Here is a 21,200-nt window from a genome sequence, read left to right on the forward strand (position 1 = left end):
GCGCTAGTTATTTTCTATTCACTACAGAGACCCGGCCGCAGCCAGCTTTATACACATGACGGCGCCGCAGGTACCCCTACGGCACGGACACCCTGACCGCCCCAGCACTGCAGGGACGCCGGGGCCGCAAGTTTTTTACACAGTTCGCTGGGGGGGGGGGGGGAAACTGCCGCCCTCCAGGTGCCGGCGCCCTAGGCAAATACCTAGAGCAGCCTAGTGGTGGCGCCGGCCCTGCTTTGAACCACAACAAACCACAACAGATACGGAGCATACACTGTTACATACAATACACCCAATTTAGACATTCATAATAGCTACAAAAGTGACTTTCTGTTTTTAAATCTACTTGACAAATTCATCAGTGCTGGGTACACCCAATGATTTGGTGGTTGGCTGTACACACTAAACCAGTGGTTCCCAAACTGTGTGCTGTGGCACCCTGGGGTGCCTTGGGTTAGTTCAAGCTGGCAGTGAAGCATGTTGACACTGCTAATGAAAGACAGAGCTTCATTCGTCAGAACTGTAAGTGAGGTCAATGTGTTTAGTCTCCATGGCAATGGGAGACTTTTCCCACCACTAATAATATTATTTTCACGTACCCCCAACCGGTCCGCCATGTATGCCCTAGGGGTATGTGTACCGCAAGTTAGGAACCGCTGTTCTAGATCCCTGTACTGTCTTCATTTCCAAAGACAATTCTATAATTTTTTTGACACTTATTATTTTTGGGTGATTGATACAGCCATGGGCATCTGGTTGGCTGCAAAATACCTTTATGTGTGGGACGGTGACGGTGTGTTATGTTGATTGCAGTGGAAGCGGTGGCGATGTAGGCACAGCACGAGCTGCCATTATTTAGGATATTTTTTATCAATATTATGCAGGTAAGGCTGCGAAGGGGATTCAAAAGGACAGGATTTCCCTGCATGCTATAATTGTTAAATTTGTACAATGTCATCAATTATCACATTGCAAATTGTGCCAATATATCACAGAACATCAACAGCCTTAGATGGTGATAAATCAGCCCCAGAATTTGGTAAATGGCTTACGGTGATCATTGGACTTGCATATGCCTAAAATATAGTACTGTAGTAATAATAATCAATGCATTTGGAAACACCCTTCCAGAAACATTTGCCCATGACATAATAGGTAACTTTGATACCATTGCCTCAGTATACATCATTTGTATTGTGAACCAAAGCTGCATTTGGGATTTATCTGGCTTCTTGTGCACATTTCATCTATACTCTATTGTCTAGAGTCAACTGATTATTGTAAATGACATAACAATTAACAAACGCACTTGGGTTTGTGCTTGTTAAGTCTATTCAGTTTCCAATATCTATAATTCAGATTTATGACTTATATATATATATATGTGATTGCATCTGTTTGTGCTACATATTTTGTATATGTATTACTATGTCACGATCAATAAACTGTGATTTATGGACATTTTTAATGTTCTCAGACTGTAGCAGGGACCAGTAAAGCACCCAGTGCTCACATTGATTTGTCTATATAATGCGTACTACTAATTTCACTTAAGTTTGAATCCAGATCCGTCCGGAATGATTTATCACTTATTTATTACTGTTTATTGTTATCGCTGATACTTTATATTGATTATTTTACACATAGGTCTGTTTGTCTTATTTATTCTGTTAATTTAACGTAGCACAATTGATGTATCTATTCTAAAACAAGTATTTATTATTTAATCTTCTTATTAATATTATTATGTATCTACAGATGTAGCGCCTCTCTTCTTTGCAGGTGCTGGCGATTTCATCGACAGCTCCCGCCAGCGGCCGGCTACGCCGCCGCCTCCCCCGCGTCACCGCCGGTCCCCCTCACCCCCCCAAACTTGGCAGCGTCTCCCTGAAGTGGAGACCGGCAGGGAGATGCTGCCCAGCCGCCGTGATACTGGGATGCGCGTGCGCGTGAGTCCCAATCCCTATCGCCGGCACTCACCAGTAAAAGGGATCTGGGGGACGCCCGGCAAAGAAGACGGGCGCTAAATCCGTATGTTAATTTATTGATGTACACTAAGGGGGTTATTCTGGTTGATTCCACCAAACCCCATCTTGCAAATGGTTGGCTGGCAACACCCATTCACAAGGGCGACTCGCTCGCAGGGGTTTGCGGATAAATGTTACGCAGTAACATCCATTCACAGTGCAGGGGGAACCTCCCACATCTTCCGATGGTCGCCGACCATCGAAAGATGTGGAAGGTGCCTGCATATAAAAGAGACTTTCAGGATGCATGCACGGGCAGCTGATATCCGGTGATGTCAGCTGCCCGCCCCCGCACCCGCGTCATGGCCTCATTAGCGATAGTACGCCCAGCGTTCACATGGGAACGCCCATGAAATGCTGGGCATTCCCATATGCTAATAGGCGCCGCCCATATCCGCCCCCACCCTCTGCCCTGGGTGCGCATGCCCAGAAATGCACATTAATAAACATCAGTTCCCCTTGCGAATGAAGCGCTGGTGCAAACGGACTTAAATAAGGTCCAGAGTCGCTACACCACGAAGTTTAGAGTCTCCCAAGTGAATTAAGAGCTGGCTAAATAGCAATAAGAGTAGATTAGACCTAAGAAATGGAGTTTATAAAAAAAAAACCAAAGGAAATAAATACAATTATTTATTTATACAATGCGAAACTTAAGTAAATAGCTACCCAAGAGCAAAATATAATTTTACTTGCTATTTTTAAATATAGACTTAAATAAAAACAGGGTGTAGCCCAATACAATAAAAAATACCCTTTACATTTTGTTAAAAGAGACACACAGGTCACTCTGGCCTTCACCAATTTCCCAGGGCATTAAGTGGATAAAACCTAACCAGAAGGAAAATTGCACCTCCGTAGCTTGCAGGTTGAACGGCAGCTCTTGACGTTGTCTTCTTTCAAAGCTTACAAGAGTCACACACTGACAGTCGTCTCCTGAGGTTCCAAAAACTGAAAGAAATTAACTCAGCTGACCGGCTGGAAATGGCAGTAATAAGACTTGTAAGACATGCGGTAAACATTCATTTCCCCACAGAGATTAGTGTCCATGGCTACAATATATTCCTTGCTGAATATGAGCCACAGTCCTGCTGTCTTTATCTATACTGGAACACGGGGACGATTTTCAGGGTTATACTGCAGCAACTACTACACTAATTTGCTAAAATGGTCAAAAGATTATTTCCAATCATTTTTGGGATAGTGGAGGGAGGGGTGAGGCTGGTGGTGGGTGCAGTGCTGGTTCTAGGTGCTGGCAGAAGTTGCTGCAGCAAGGCCATACCGGATGTCTGTCTAGCAGTTGCGTAACTAGTTAATATGTGCCCCCCGCACCGATTTAGGCAGCGCCGCCCCTTCCCTCCTCCACCCCGTCTGCCCACCCACCCAACTAAAGTTGAACAACCCCCCCTTACCCCCTTTACCCCTCCACATGGTGGTTGCCGCCGCCGCATTCATGGTCCCGCAGATCTGGTGTGCACCACGGTCTGGCGCTTCTCAATCTCCTCCTAATGAAAACTGACCCTGACAAAATGGCTGCCCCTAATAGCAGACCATTTTTAAGGATGTTAGAGGATGCCACCGCCTCCTCTTGCATCCCTGAAAAACTGTCTGCTGTATGGGGGCAGCCATTTTCTGAGGGTTAGTTTTCATTAGCAATGCAGGATGAGACAGAGAGCCGGGACTGCACAGGAAAGTAATCATCGAGTCCCGGGCCACAGACGTGGCAGTGGCGTAACAATAGCCCTGCAGACCAGCGCCCACACTTACTCAGTGCCTCCCCGCCACAGCAGGGTCTGTGGGGCTATTGTTACGCCACTGCTGCCTACTAGCCACTGAGAATACCGAGAGGGGAAGGGGGTTAGCCTTCAACAAAATGAAGCCTACTCATATTATAGTTTCCACTAAATACAGAAGTAATTTTGATTTCAGCTGAACCGAGAAAATAACCAGGGAATTACGATTTGGTAGCAAATTTACAAAGGCATACTGTATTTTCTTTCTATTATTGATTTAATTTAGTGTATTATCTGTACATGAAATATCTAGCGATAAATACAGTAATATTTTTTCCCCTTGTACCCACTATCGGATCGACAATATTATGTTGGCTTACATAGGGGAACAAAGTGTTGCCTTTATAAATGCTGCCTTATGCAATACTATTGTCCTTAAATTACAAACGCTGTCTCTGATTCTGTGCAGGGGAGGAAGCGTTGACGATGTACATGGACAAGAGTCGTTTGGACCGCCATGCTGGGAATGGAAACCAGAGTGTTGAGTCTTTGCATCATTTGGCATCATCTTACTTCATTGACAGAGATGGAACTATGAGGAAACTTCATGAGATCCAAATATCAACAGGAGCCATAAAGGTATGTTTTGGCATGGAGCACCACTGTATCACTGGGGGAAACCTATCTGGATTTCTTACTAAAATTCTCCATCAGATCAATAAATGGTGACATATAATTATAATTTTATTGAGAGTTGGATTACACCCAACAGCAGTAGGCCTGAACGCTAGGTAGACAGTGCTGACATCTTAAAAAAACATATAAATATATAAGAGATCGCCCAAAAACTGATCGGATATTTGATATAATGTCATTATTAAAAACATAAACAATTAAATATAATCAATAATGCACTTCTCCTATATAATAAAGAGTTGATGTGCTCAATTAAATAGAGTCAAATTGATTTATTAGCGGTAGAATCCGGCTGCAGAACTATTGTTCCTCATGAATTGGTGACAACACGTTAAGGGGGGACCTTTATATATGTAGTAGCTGGAATACGATGAAGATTAACCAGCTGATTTGAAGTAGGCCTAGTCTCCGCTCCAGCGGATCACCATAAGTGGCAGCCACTGCCTGAAGACAGGCCACCTGTGGAGGATACCCTTGTCCATGAGTCAGCAACCCCAGTTCTTATATCTTAGCTTAGTAAGAGACTACGTTCTACAAAGTTTCCCTACCAAGTGTTTATATTGTGCTCTTCCTCCTGAATTGAGCCAACGTTAAATTTCAATCCTGCTCTTTGCCACTCATTACAGAGCGGTACTCTGTTTAGTAAGATAAGACTTTCATAAGCGGTGATGAGTAATGATCATCGATAAAGATAATGGCATTGATTAAGGGGATGACCCTTAAGTTGACTACATATGCACGTTTATCCTTTGTATTACCATCATTCTTGCCTGTAACATCTTACATTTATAGACATCTTGATGGTTGATGGGAAATCAATGTCTTATACCCCTTTCACACAGAAAATGAAATACCCGGGTGAAGCAGTTCCACCCGGGAATTTCATTAAATACACGGGTCCTTTTTCTGTGTGAAAGGGCACACCCGTGTCGTAAATCCTGTGTCTCCGACCCGGGAATTGACCAGGGTCGAGGACACGGGATTTATGACCCGTGTTGACCCTTTCACACAGAAGAATTACCTGTGTTATTCAGCAAATTACCAGGTAGAAATTTTCAACCCGGTAATTTTGTTCTTCTGTGTGAAGGGGGGTCAGGCTGCTCCCGGCAAATTGACACGGCATTTGAAATGCCGTGTATTTGCCGGGATTTTCAGACTTTTCTGTCTGAAAGGGGTATTAGACAAGGCATATATAAGTAAAATAGCATAAACTAGTTGTGGGTTCCACTGCCCGCTTCTTCAGGCTTGTTAATGCCAATATCTTAATTGAATAATAAATATAATGTATTAGTGATCTATTTGTATAAACAGAAAGTGATAAATAAAAATATGTAAATATATAGAAGATGGGTTTCGCACAGCCCCAAAATATAATGTGAAGCTATTTCTAGCACATGGTAGACCTTGCTTCACAAAAGGACCTTCTCTATTCCAAAGTCATTACAAGAGGTTCGGAAACCCTATCTCTCCTTTGTAGGGCAGAAAGCAGTACCAGTAGATTTACCAAGCTCTTCGGTGAGAGATCACAGATACTTTTCTGCATCACCTTACATTTGTGCCTTCAATTTTGTCCTTAGAGACCTGGGCCTCTCTCGGTGTATTTTCAAAGTAGTATTTTCTGTCTATATAGTAGTTTGCTATGAAATTCACCTCCTGTCTTCTGAAGAAATGTCAACTCTATTAAGTTAATACTGTAATGTGTTTGTCCTTAGGCAAGAAAGTACCATGACCCTTGTATTTCTCTGCTTTAGAATGTGGTGATATAATAAATTCTGTGTGCAACCCATAAAACACAAATAGGCTTATAAACAGATTGTATCAAAGCAGAAAAGGAGCAACCTTCTTGCAGTGTGAGGGGTACATATGCATAAATGTCATTAATTATTTTTGCATACAGGGAAATTACAGATGGCTTAGACACTGCCATTCAAACTTCAAGGAGCTAGATGTATCAAGCAAGCGTCAAAAAGTGATAACATGGACAGCAATAAACCACCGGCCAATAAGCTTCTACCTGCCATGTTACCGGATGGGTTTGAAAAATTGCAGGTGGGAGCTAGGGTGGCCAATCCCGGGATCGGCGGGTTCCCGGGATTTGTCCTAAAAAACGCTGGGATTTGAATCCCGGGATTGGGCCTTCCAATCCTGGGATTAGATGCGCATATCTGATGCTGGGCAGTGTCTGAGCGAGTGCTCAGACGCTGCTCAGGAGTTCCCGATCCCCGGCCTGCAGTTTGGAGCAGGTATAGGCAGTCCGACCAGCGCAGCTTGACCTCTGACCATCATGCTGCGCAGGCCGCACCTCCCATATCCGCTCCAGAGTGATCCCTCAGCCCTCACCAATTTGAGGCCTGCCCTCCGGGCGGCTCTGCTGCTGCTGTTGCCGCCACCACCCGCCTGCTCCTGTCTGCCCTGCTCCCGGCCGTTCGCCCACCCTCCCATGTAAGTAAATGAATGTACGGGCGGCCGGAGTGGGGGACATGCTACCTGCCTAAACTGCTTAGAGATGACAATCCCGGGATCCCGGGAATCCCGGGATTGAGCATTTTTCAATCCCGATTCCCGGGATTGGAAAAATGCCCCGGGATTGGCATCCCTAGTGGGAGCTGATTGGCTGGTTGTTTGTCACTCTCCACTTTATCACTTTTTGAAGCTTGCCCTACTTTTTTTTTTCAATTATGTTTGCCAGCCTACAACAAGGTTTTTTCCAAGGTGCCATATTGCTCCTTTTTTTTCTGCTTCGCTCGTAATTGCATAAGCTCAACATGTTCTATTTCCATAACATAACAAATAGTTAAACTAATGTTTAATTAAACTAATGTTTAATTATTACATGTTTAATATATTATTATTTTTGGACAGTATAGTATTACAGCATAGTAGTGGTACCCACACTTTTTAAGGTCACTTCCCCTTGGTTCCATTAACAACCCCCATGTATCTGACTCATTGAGAGAAAATTATAATTCCAAATCCAATGTGACCGTTAGGGAAACCCACCTACCAAAGTGGCTGGTATTGCCCACATTTGCAACCATTGACCTGTAGCTTGTAAAGAAACATAGGGTAGAATCCATTTATTTGTGATGACGGTACTGTAGATTTTTGTCCGATTTTTTGAGGCTGATAGCAAAAAGGTGCAACTCTGGCGCTAAAAGTAACAATGAGGGATGTGGGTTCAGGTGCCGTTGCCAACATTTACACACCGCTTCAACATAAACTTTCACCATAGGATTGCCCTTATAATATAACAACGCTTATTTCCTTTGAGCTATGGTGGAAAGTAAATGTGTTTGGGGATAAGCTAACAGCATAAATAGTCAGTAGCCCCATGTCTTTTGAAGCTCATAAAACCAACCCACATATATTGTTCAGTGTGCTTGGAATTTATTAAGGGCGAGATGTACTATAGGGAAAATTCAATAAAAAAAAGTTTGAGGTTTTACTGCAATTCCCAATTGTACTATGACCTGGACTCTGGGTTTCCAATGTAGAGATAACCTATGGAAGCCTATGGGCTTCTTTAGACATTGGAGATGTCAGAGAGATTCTATCGGGTCCTTCCCAGCATCCTTCGTGGCCGCCATATCACTCTGCACATGCCCACTCCCGGTTCAACAATAGAATCCTTTAAATGCTGGCTGTCCATTATCTGTGCGAGCTCCCATTCCCCAAAGAGGAGGCATGGGTCAGAGCACGGACCAAGCCGGGAACGGTGGTACACCACTGACTGAGACCTATGTTTTTTATCGCCAGCATTTAAAGGCTTTTATTGTTGAATCCAACCATATTTTCCAATTGGATACGTAAACCTACATTTGAAGAACACATTAAAATTTGCTTCACTTATTTCCATCTCAGAATCGCAAACAGATGGGTATGTTTGGGTGACCGATATTGGATTTACACCTGCTCAATCAGTGTTTTTATTCTCAATATTTATACTACACCGTATAGTATTACGTATTATTGTGGTACCCTCGGGAGGTTTATGCATGTTACCAATTTCTGCTGCTTTAATAAATGTATTTATTTTTGTTCCAGTTGTTGGTTTTTTCTTTAAGCGCCACTTGACCTTTTTGCATTTTTTGTCTATATATATATATTGGAGGCTAGCATTCCTCCATTCAAGTGGCTGATTTACAAATGATTGTGACCCTCTCCCCACTTAAGCTCTGTAGACCCAACTCCCTTTTTTTCTTCAATTTTTCGATTATTGTTTTTTTTTATTTTTTTATTTTTTTATTTTTTTTCAATTTGTTACCATACATTTCAGCTTTAGTCATGCTGAAAAATAGTTTGCTCTTTCGAACAAAATGAAAAAACCCATCAGAAAACAATTTTTATTTGCATAATATTATCTATGGCATTTATTTGTTTCTAGATTTTGCCTTTAAATGAGAAATCAAAAGGAAGTATAAGGAAAATCCTACAGGGTTCACCAATCTCAGATACATGTCCCACTTGTCTCTGCAGGTCACTGAAACTCGTACAGGACCATTGGGATGTAGCAGCTATGATAATCTGGATTCAGTCAGTTCAGTGCTGTTGCAGAGCACAGAAAGCAAACTGCATCTTCAGGGTGAGTATAGAGAAACCTATAGGAAAAGGCATAATACCGTATATGTGATCACTGTGAAGGTGATGTATCAAGCCTGAAGTGTGGAGAATTAGGCAAGTGTTGGTCATAGGAGCCAATCAGCTTCTACGTATCATTTTATAGCATGTACTGTACTTGATAAATGTTACCTCAAAGCTGATTGGTTGCTAGAGGTAACTTCTTCACTTGTCCGCTCCTCCAGTCTTCAGAACACTTGATAGATTTCCCCCATAGTATATCAATAAGCAGGGCCAATAATATACAATTTTCAGAAACTATTCACTTATTCTTTGCATTGTACTAATATAATATAATGTGCATAGACAGCATAGTTTTATTGTGAGCGTATACTGTAAAACTAAACATGTAAGAACGGAGATACAGGTCGGGTCTCCCTTATACGTTTATTCCAAAAAGAAAATTTTCCGAAAACCATGGTTCTTCAGAATATATATATTTTTTGTTTGATTTTCCCCCCCATCACCACCACCCCTTTTTTTCATACTTACCTTGTCCCCAGATGTCCACTGCGGCCTCCGGGATCCTCTTCAGTGGCATCTCCTGTCCACTGTGCGAGTGCCGGTAATGTCACCGGCATGCCCGCACACTCGCGCAATGCACCCCTGGGACCAGAGATGCCACTGAAGAGGAGCCTGAAGGCCGCAGAGGACGCCGGGGGCGAACATGGACGTCGGGGGAACATCGGGGCACCACCAGAGGACCAGGTAAGTATGGGGAAAAAAATCTGAAATCCGAAAAAATCCTGTATCCAAAATGCTTGTGGTCCCGAGCATTTCGGATAAGGGATACTCAACCTGTATCTATTTCCCCATCTCTCTGCTATGGTGTCTGATATGGCTTAGCCCAGTGGCATTGTGGCAAATGAGGAGGACAGCACACAGTCTCATACCTGGTTTTGGTGCGACATGTTATCCTAAAGATGGTGCATGTGTACAAGACGGCAAACACACCAGCAAAGTGCCAAACGTTTGCTATCTCCCACGCTGGAGATAACGTTCCCATTACATTACTTAAAAGATAGCGTGATAACATGAATAGATCCTATTCTGTGTGCATGTTGTGCAGCACAAGTCTTCCCCCTTGACTCTAGCCAAATGGCATGTTAAGGTGCAGCTTTCATACTCTGTACTTTTGGGAGACCATAATCTGGAAGCGAACAAAATAAAAACCATCAAAGTGGTGCAGTATGCAGGAGGAGTGCACCCAGGAATACACTTGCTCACTAACACAATGGGAAGGAGTATAATGCATACTTAAACCTATAACATACCACTTAATATCTGCTCAGTCGCTGCTGACTTTGTATGAAAGACTTCAAACTGCGCACCATAACAATAAAAGGGATACAAAGAGGGGATGATTCACTTCATGTAGAAAAAAAAAAGAAAGAAAAAGGACTACTTTAAATGATAAGACCTGATGTTTTTGGAAACAATCAAAGCTTCTCTTCTGGGAATTGGCCAAATGTTGACCTTGATTAGCACAGCCTGAGTTTGATTGGATATGTTAGACCTGTGTAGTAAGAGAAATGTCCTCTGTATGCTATTTGTTTATATCTCAGTAGGACCACATCCCCCCGACTTGGCCACATTGCTCGGGACCACTTGACAGTCTTGGGGTTTGCCCTCTGATTGACCTTTGGTTTGTAGGTGATATGCTAATTAGGAATATATATCTCACACCCCAGTGATTAGTACCTCAGTAAAAATGTAAACTGCTCAAAATGCAGGTGAAAAAAATACCTATAAAGCACATTAAATCCAGTGGCAAATGAAAGTAGTGTAGGGCCGGTGCAAGGTTTCTAGAAACCCTAGACAAAGCTACACAATACCGCCACTGCATCCTCAAATACCCGCCGCCCAGCCACTCACATGCATAATTCGGTACTTGTTTCCTAGCACGGCGCCACCGATTTTGATCGGGTCGGAAAAATCGGGTCGACCAAATCGCATGCGATGCGACCGACGCGACCGACCCAATTTTTACATTGGATCCAATGTGAAATGGTCCCTGGGACCCTATTTTACATTGGATTCAATGTAAAATTGTCCCCAGACCCCAATTTGAACCCCCCTGATGGGTCAAATGCCCCCATTGTGAACGGCACCCCACGATTGACGCCAACCCGAAGCGTGGCGAGCGTAGCGAGCCCGTGAGGGGTGGCGGTACGCGTCCTCTGACCTTTTCATACCCCCACTATCCACGTCGGCGTGGAGTTGAGAATAGATTAGTGTGGCGAGTGCAGCGAGCCACCGAGCCCGAAGCGTGGAGAGCGCAGCGAGCCCCGCGATGGGACGCGCATAACTTCACAGGTATACACGGCCGCTCGCCACGCTTCGGGCTCGGTGGCTCGCTGCGCTCGCCACGCTAATCTATTCTCAACTCCACGCCGACGTGGATAGTTGGGGTATGAAAAGTTCGGAGGACGCGTACCGCCGCCCCTCGCGGGCTCGCTACGCACGCCACGCTTCGGGTTGGCGTCAATAGTGGGGTGGCGTTCACAAGGGGGGGGGGGGCATTAATTAATACCCATGATGGGGGCATATACAAAGAGAAATGGGCCATGTTGGCCCATTTACCATTGTTTCCTATGGCACATCGCATCATGTGCCATTATAATGGCACACGACCGACACGATCAACGCGACTACAACGTTAAAAATTATTTAACATTGAACCCTATGGCAAAATTGCGTTAATCGCGTCGGTCGCATCGTGTGCCATGTTAATGCACGCGACCGACGCGATTAACGCGATTTTGCCTTTGCCGGCAAAATGGACCTGATTTCAAAGGAAATCGGGTCCATCGCGTTGGTCGTGTACCTTAACTTAAGGTACACGACCTGTAACGACGGGCGCCGTGCTAGGAAACAAGTACCCATAATTCTCTTCTTTAAATATTACTATAATTTTTATATTTTTAAAGAAAAAAATAAAAATAATAACAATAACAGTAACACTGCCTACAGGACCACCATGAAAGACTAATAGCCCCATACACACTAGAAGCACGGCCGTCACTCCCCCTGCTTGATCTTACCCAAAAGGGCGAGTAGCTACCCACAGTCATATTACACCACATGCAGTGACCCACTGTGATATTACACCACATGCAGTGACCCACAGTCATATTACACCACATGCAGTGACCCACAGTCATATTACACCACATGCAGTGACCCACTGTCATATTACACCACATGCAGTGACCCACTGTCATATTACACCACATGCAGTGACCCACTGTGATATTACACCACACGCCGACCTTTAGGGGATCAGTGATACAATTAGGAGTCTAACAACAGGCAAATGTGCTCTTTTATTTTTTGTATTAAGACATTTGGATATTTCATATTCATGTGCTTATAAAAATAGTGTTGTCTAAAAAGGAGATTAAACATTAGGGGTGTTTTAAGAGTTGGCCAAGCACAAATAATATGCATCCTGGGAAACAATGTCTGAGTCTTGATAGTTTTTATTTCATCACTGACGTAAATTTAGGATATTTAATTAAAATGTAAATAAGCTGTTGTATATTGTTCAATATTAACTGGCATTAGTCCACTAAAGCTTCCTTAGTAAAATGGGTGAAATAAATAGTTACAATGCGTTCCAATTTATCAATATATGTATTGCAATGAGATAATAGGCAAGCTATAAACCATAATAAATTAATATTGCATAATTATGATGATATTTTGAAAAGGATTTAAGAGAAATTTAATTTTGTGCATTGATAACGTGAAAGATACAAATTCCTAGTTGGCCATTAGCTGCTCTTTCCCGCAGTGGCATTGTGCTTCAACATCATACCTCCCAGCAGTCCCGAAAACCGCGGGAATGTCCCGGTTTTCAGGGACATTCCCGCGTCCCTCCTGCGGCCGGCAATGTCCCGTGACGAGGGGTGGAGCTGTTGGGAGTCCCTCCTGTCGGCTGCTGAGCAGCGGTGAATAAACGCTGTGCGCACGCACACAGCATCTATTCCCGCAGCCAGGGGGCTGCGTGCATGGCTAGAGGCTCTCAGAGCCTCTGGGTCATGCCCCCATAGCGTCAAAATAGGGGCGTGGCCTCGCGGGAGAGCCGAGGGTATAGGCCACACCTCATTAATTAGGCCACACCCCTACATTTTTCGGCGCGCATCCCTCTGTCTCGCCTCCGTCTCCCTGAAATTTGGGAGGTATGCAACATGTGAGTAATCTGCGTTTTCATGGAGCGTTTGGTTTTGCCTTTTTTGAACAGCACTTAGTACCTTCTGGAAAGTCGTGCAATTACTAAAGTGTATTATTTGTAGTTTTTTTTTTCCATTAGCATCATCAACATTCCTGCATGTATAGACACTGATGGTAAATATAGATACCACGTCTATTCGTGCTCTTCATTACGCAAGTGTAAAAATAGGACCCGTCATAAATTAATATTATAACAGCTTAAATTTAAAAAGCAACAACCTATAGATTAAAGTCTATTTATTACAGTACAGTACATACTGTATTTCATAATGTGTTTATTATACTTTATAAAACAGTAGCATTTAGATATGTGTTGAATATCTTTAATATTTTTATACACGGTGTTGCATTTTTTGAAACTAATAAACAAGCATCGCTTTTAATTATTTTAAATCTTTTTTTGAGCACTCAGATAATGTGGTATTAAAATAAAGCAACACGGCTTTATTCAAGTTTCCAAATGGATTATAACTGCAGAGAGTGAGAAATAAACTAGTTTGTTGCTTCTTATATTTTATAGTGTGTGTAGAAGTCTCATTGCTAAGTTGTAGACCAGTATAGGGCCAGATTAACAATGATGGTTCTGCAGCTCCAGGCCTCTACATACAAATAGGCCCATTACCATGACAGCATGGTGATCACCAGACATACACACAAGTATTCAAATTGCATTTCAATTTTCCTATTTTACACATTTATGACATTTTTGTACTTTTATATATTTAGGGAGACATTGTGATGTATAGAATATGGGATCTACATGGCGTTGGCCTCACCTTCTCCACTTCTATTAATAGGCCCTTGTAAATCCCCAGCTTCCAACTGTACATAGTAGTGTCATATACTGTAGTATTTTTTTTTTTTTTATGTGTTTACAGTTTCTTATATAGCACAGCAGATTCCGTTGCGCTTTACAATAGTATGTAGAATATAGTAGTTCTGTTTTGGTTGATATACAGATGCAGCTGCTCTCGTTTAGCGGGGGTCTGGCAGTCGGATTGCCAACCGCGAGCACCCGCCAGCTGCCGGAAGGGAATGCGCACGCATGAGGCGCTCACTCGTCCCCTTCGCTTATCGCCACCTCACCATTGCTGTCTGACGGTCCCCGCTGTCTCCCCGCACCCCCCACCCCCACCCTGCCCATCTCCCTGAAGCGGAGACGGGCAGGGTTCCCGTCCCCTGCAGCCTGAAAACTAAGACGTGCGTGCATGTGAGATGCTCGCACGTCCCAGTCAGATGGAGTGCCTCTCCACCGGCGCTCGCCAGCGGGTGCATTCTGGTGAGCCCCGGCGCTGTCTGAAAGGATCTCCGTCTGCACAATTACTGGACGATTATTTAGATACATATATACTCAGGTGTGTGTATATATATATAGCTGGCCAAAAGTTTGGATACATTTGAATCTTAACATTTTTTAGGAGGTTTCAGCTAGAAATTACTATTTTACGCCCCTTTGAATAACATTGAGTAAAGACTGTAAAGGTATTTTGTGAGACAATTGGCTGGCTACAATTGATATAAACCTTAAAATATACAATAGTCAGTTTATTTTCATAACTGACGATATTCGACTTTAGACGTGTTAAGCCGTTTTGTTGTGTTGCTCGAGATCTGTTTACGTTTTGGCTTTGGATTTTTGTTAACATTGCATTCTGAAGTAGGCAAACGTTTTCAGTCATTTCAGTCAATACTGAGAGTGGTATCAACATCGTTGTAGAAGTTTTTAGTATAACATTTAATTTTTTCATGTAAAACATGAAAGTGGCATTTTGTAAAAATGTGTTCAAACGACGATACAAAGGTTTAGAAACACTGGCAGTTATAGTGATCGTCCTCGGACCGGATGTCCGAAAGTAACTTCTCATCAAGAAGATCAGCATATAGCAGTAAAACGAATAGACTATTTACAGCTTCAGAAATCCACACTGACGACAACAAAACCCATGAAAAGCCTGTATCACTAACGACTGTGAAATGAAGATTGAGAGCTGCTGGACTTAAAGGGTGTATTGCAGTACAAACAACTTTGCTACGTCCAATTAATAAAAGCAAACAATTTCAATAGACCATTAAGCATCAACATTGGACGATGGAACAATGGAAAAATGTACTCCAGAATGATGAATCTAAGTTCGAAATATTTGGCTATCAACAAAGAAAGAGCTCTGAAAAAATGGTACCTCAGTATGTCTTACCTACTTTTAAACATGAAGATCGTTCAGTTATGGGGTGGGGTTCTTTTTGTGGCCATGGGACTGGAGATTTGGTGAAAATTGATGGTAACATGAAGAAAGAACATTATAAAAACATTTATGTTCATCATGCACTTCCCTCTGGACTTACCTCCTTTTTTTGCCAAAACTATTTGGACAATAAAAAAGCTGATGGTGTCATTAAAAATATGACATGGCCACCGCAATCACCTGACCTAAACCCGATCGAGGTTTTGTGGGAAGAGCTGGATAGGAAAATAAGGATCACTTTGGATGGGGAACAATGGACAAAGCTACAAGAGACATGGGCTTCTCTGGAACAGGATACACTCCATAAACTTGTTAGAAGAATGCCGCAGTTGGTCGAAGCCATCATCAAAAATCATGGTGGATTTTTCGACAAAAAAAAGTTTGAGTTTATTTCAGTTTAATATTGTGAATTTTTTGTTATTTAAGAAGTTTTCGAACACTCAACACTGTAATAGAATTTGTCCAATAAAAACAATTTTGTAAACATTTCCTTTCAATTCAGTAATACAGTACATGTTTTCTGAAGAGTGTATCCAAACTTTTGGCCGGCAGTGTACATGCCAGTTAAATGGTGGCACTCACATATAAGTAACTGACAAAAGTGCAGGTAAGCCATAAAGTTATGGTTTAATTAACTGTCATTTATATGTGAGTGCCACCATACTACTGCTATATATGTATATAGTTTTTATTTCAATGCCAATTTGTTAACTATTTATTATTTATTTACAACAACGTATATAAAACTATTTTAGTAAGAAAAACCTTCAACACATCTTTTGTGTAATACAGTAGAGACACATTTTGTTCAGATGGGCAAGAACTTGCCCTTAATTAGAGCATGGATGGTGAAATATTTATATTGTGGTTTAGTATGTTTTGCATGCATATGTCACTTTGGTCTTCTACACTTTATACACTTGTACACCGTATTGATTTAAACAGATACAGTCTGAGATGTCTTAGGCAGAAAATACTGAACCCAATATTGTTAGAGATCCTGAACCTTGTGAATTTTGATAATGAAACAGTTCAGCTTATATAACGGCAGATGTACTAAGCCTCGGAGAGTGGTATAATGGTGCAAGACAAAGAACCAGCCAATCAGCTCCCAATTGCCTTGGTACAAGTTGTTTTAAAAATTACAGGAGCTGATTGGTCGGTAATTTATCTCTCTATCCACATTATCTCTCTCCAAGTACAGTTTCCCCATACTGTTATATGTCAAGGCTCATATATTCCACAATATTTAGCCATTTCGGCGCCCCCCCGCCAATAATAAAACACGCCCCCCCCTCACCCCACCACCACCACCACTCCGGACGCCCATGCCCCCCCCCCATCCCCCGCATACTTACCTGTATTCGCTGCGCTGGTCCCGGCTCCCATCCTGGCTTCTTTCTGATATGAAACACGGACCATCACAAAATGGCCGCCCCCATACAGCAGACAGTTTCAGAGAACTGGCTGCTATATGGGGGTGGACATTTTATGATAGTCCGTCGCAATAGCAGAATGAAGCCAGGAGAGCCGGGACCACCGCAGCAAATATAGGTAACGCTGCGGGGGATGGGGCATTACAATAGCACCGCAGCCCCCCGGCGCCCGCACTTACCCAGCGCCTCCCTGCAACCGCGGGGGCTGCGGTGCTGTAGTTACGCCACTGATGCCATGTATATGAAATATTGCTTTGGTGGCAGTGTATATTTGACAATATAATAATGTAAAATATTTATTAGTGAATCAATGGCATTCATTCCCTCGTGTAGCTATCAGAAGCACACGTAGTAAAAGTTTACAGGTTTCCAAAACTGCCAATTTTTTTTTAATATGTTAATAAAAGAAAGCAGATTTAATGTCATTTCTATCACAGCACAAACATATACTAGGGCTGTATATTGCAAGATTTTGTGAATTGGATAAGTACTGTATGCATGCAGTGTTTGGTTTAGTCTTTGGGTAGTATTGCAGGATATGCACATACAGAGTCTACGGCCGGTATTCAATTAGGCACATTAATTTACCATGGCTAATTGACCCACCCGGGGCTATTAAAGTATCTCCGATGCCGGCAGTTATTAGGGATTTTATTTCACCTGCCTCAAGAAGGCAAAGCAAAACCCTCAATAACCAATATCTGTCCCTTTTTTTTAAATCACATAGGCCCAGGAAATTATTCCGGATCCGTGTGTTTTCACATGAAAATGGGGTATTTTTCGTATGGCCTATAACTAAATAGCCTGAAGCAATATTGGGCAAAAAATCACGATAATACCGCTTTTTTTCATAAGCAAATCTATAAGGGACAATTGAATACCCGCCTAAAAATCATTCTAGGGCAACTCATTGGAATCCCTTCTAAAAATCGCACACTTGCCCATGGTTATCACAAAGCCTGTCTTTCTGTATCTTTAACTGCTACAACTCCATTTTTATAGTGTGATCATAGGACGCTTCTTTTTAAACTTGTTATTAAAAAAGTTTAAAAAATAGGCGGGGCAAGCGAGCGCAGACATTGCTCATCCCCTAACAATGCAAAGTGCAGGCTGGTATATGAATCTGTAAGCAATGTTTATTATCTGTGTATATGCCATCAATTCCCTACACCCTTCTTTGTTTAATTTCCTCTATCATGTCATTGTCTTCAGGTCTACAGATCATTATGCCCCAGTACTTGCAAGAGAAGTTTGTTCAGGCTGCATTGAGTTATATCATGTGTAATGGGGAAGGCGAATATGTGTGCAGGAACAGTCAATGCTCCTGCTTCTGCTCTGAATCCTTCCCCCAATGTAACTGTCCCTTCACTGACATCCAGATCATGGAGAACACGCTGAGTAACCAGGGCAAAGTCTGGGCACAGGCATACAGAGACTTTGAAAGCTCAGGTGAGGATTCCCATTCGTTCATTCCACAACGTCCTATTGTGCCGATCATATATGTTCAGTCGTTCCACATTTATGATTGTATGTCACTATTTTTCCATCCCAGTGTTTTATCTCTAGTAGACCATTACTGGCATTGTATGTTTATTTATTTATTTATTGTATTTATTACCCCCTACCTAATTGTTATTTGATACCCCCTACTTTATTGTATTTATTACCCCCTACATTCCGAATCCATTTGAATTCCTCCATTGATCACTTCTTAAGAATGTTTAAATGTTCTCCGTTTAATTTTGCACGCGGTTGTCTGTTACATGTATTGTGTCAAATGGATCAATGAAATGAAAATAATTTTCAAATATATTTCAATGTTCTTAAAAACTGTAGATTTTCAATGGTCCTTGTCCGTCATGGTGCTTATTTTCCTTTCAGGGAACACCTGTCCAGATTTATGTTAAATTCATTTCATTGGCAGGATCAGTAAATCGGTGAACCGTTACTTGGACGTAGTTCCCTTACATGAAATGCTTGTTGGAGTCAAGCTGTAACATCAGCTATTGTTTAATTCAGTGTCAGATTTATATCTGATCTCCTTTGGTTACGCACAACTACTTACTTGATGAAATCTCAACCATTGAATCGGCCATTGTTATTAATTAACAGCTGTTTGATGAATTTTCTAATGCTGCAACCAGTGATTTAGGGTGAAATGTAATAGGATGAGAGATTCAGAAAGTGAGAGTTGGTAAGAAATCTCCAGGTTTTTTAAAAGCGGCAATCATTTTAAATGATTGCCATTTAAAAAAAAAATTAGATTTCTTACCCAATCTCTCACTTTCTGAATCTCTCATCCTTTTAAATTTCTCTCATAGTTTCTTCTACATGAGGAATGGTGGACTAAACCAAATTCATATGAATTGGCAGTCATTGTTCCAGGTAAAAATAAAACATCTGTGATAGAGTTTGACTTGGGTAAATGAGTCCATGATAGGATTTCAATTGTTTTTATCATGGCATTACCTAATGGGCGATAGAGAAGCAATTGAATTGTTTTGGGGGGCACATGTTATCCTGCAAGTTGCACCAGATTTAGTTATATGAAAAGCAGTTAACCCCATCTAAAATTCTAGTTAAAGCAACCAAACTGCACTTTGGGGGCTCAAAATACAAGCTTTTCACAGGCTTAGGCTTTTTCACTGGCGAGTAGAAATCACGACTCTCTCGTCCTATTATAGAAACAATTGAATTGCTCTGTTATGTACCCATTAGTTAAAGATGCAATAAAAACAATGAATGCAAAGCTGATGGTCTAGACTAGAGATGGATATTTTGCTATACAGTGCCACAGTTTATGGTGGAAAGGTGGCTTAGCTGGGTATTTTCCAAGGCCATAAAGATAAAGCCAACCGCTCTTTTGAGGCCATTTTGAAATAACGACTTGTTCTACTTACCAAAATGCCAGGCTTGGAGATAACACAAGTAAACCAAACTGTTTTCTGATATAAAAAAAGTTACATTTTACTTAGATTATTTCAACAAGGGGGTGATAATGTGTCATGTGGTATTGGAAGTATCCTGAGCCATTATTTATTTTTTCACCAAGAAAATTACAAAATCTGTTTAAAAAACAAAATTATAAATAATATATGTGTTATTTATACAGTATGATATACCATATAATTTGTCTTTTAAAATAGCAGTTGATATGATGATGCTGAATAATTTGAATAATCATCACAATAAATGTCCCCAAATCTGAAAAAATTCAAAATGCTAATGAATTATTTAGCTAATTTTTCTTTACCCCCATTTATGTTGATGTCTTAAGAGTTACTGCCAGTGGTAATGAAATGTACGCACTGGAGACCTTTGCTGTGCCTTTATTTTGACATTATTCATGCACACATCTTCCCAGAGCTAATGTGTGGATGACAGGGTCAGATTGCTTCAATTACATAATTATATTAATGTATAAGTTCAAGATGTACAGTGGAAAATAGCGGTGGTATTGTCATTATTAGATGCTGAACATTGTGGTTGCATAACTATTGCAAGAATGAAGTAAAGAAGCAGAGCACCAAGCTGTTCTATTTTCTGAAGAAATTCATACAGTGGCTCCCCAACAGAATCATCTTGGATTTAGGGGGAGCTGTGGATAAAGTGGAGAGGGTACTTGTGTATTATCAGTAGACAGGATCTGATTGGTTGCCCATACCAACATGAGCTGAGAAGTGTATTTCACATCTTAGTAAATTTCCCCCATAATGTCATTTATTTAGGCCCCCCCACTATCCACGTCATCCCGAAGCATGGGGAGCACAGCGAGGCCCGCGAGGGGCGTCGGAACGCGTCCGGCCGACCTTTTCATACCCCCACTATCGACGTGGGCGTGGAGTTGACTTTATATAGTGTGGCGAGCGCAGCGAGCCACCGAGCCCGAAGCATGGCGAGCGCAGCGAGCCCCGGGAGGGGATGCGTAATATATGTAACATAATACGCGTCCCCTCGCGGGGCTCGTCACGCTTCGGGCTCGGTGGCTCGATACGCTCGCCACACTATATTAAATCAACTCCACGCCGACGTGGATAGTGGGGATATGAAAAGGTCGGGTGGACGCGCTCCACCGCCGCTCGCCACGCCACATAGTAAAATCGGGCACTGTGATAATACACAAGTACCGTGGAGAGAGATAAATTGCTATCCATTCAGCTTCTATTATTTTGCAGGCTGTGCTTGGAGCTGATTGGTTGGACTTTATCTCTCCAA

The 21,200-nt window shown here is 42.1% G+C and overlaps 1 protein-coding gene across 2 annotated transcripts in view; it reads left to right on the top strand.

Annotated features, from left to right (window-relative positions):
* The window catches only part of BRINP1 (BMP/retinoic acid inducible neural specific 1), a 214,928-nt gene that overhangs the window by 136,385 nt on the left and 57,343 nt on the right, over positions 1–21,200 (top strand). The window contains exons 4-6 of one of the 2 annotated variants that reach the window (XM_083161030.1): positions 4,227–4,396; positions 8,930–9,035; positions 18,198–18,434. In XM_083161030.1, the coding sequence (XP_083017156.1) occupies positions 4,227–4,396; positions 8,930–9,035; positions 18,198–18,434 (513 nt within the window). The remainder of the gene's footprint in view (positions 1–4,226; positions 4,397–8,929; positions 9,036–18,197; positions 18,435–21,200) is intronic. The other variant, XM_083161031.1, reaches the window with a different exon arrangement.

This window comes from Crinia signifera, chromosome 9, assembly GCF_055691185.1.
Source record: "Crinia signifera chromosome 9, ASM5569118v1, whole genome shotgun sequence".
In the NCBI taxonomy this organism is placed as follows: domain Eukaryota; kingdom Metazoa; phylum Chordata; class Amphibia; order Anura; family Myobatrachidae; genus Crinia; species Crinia signifera.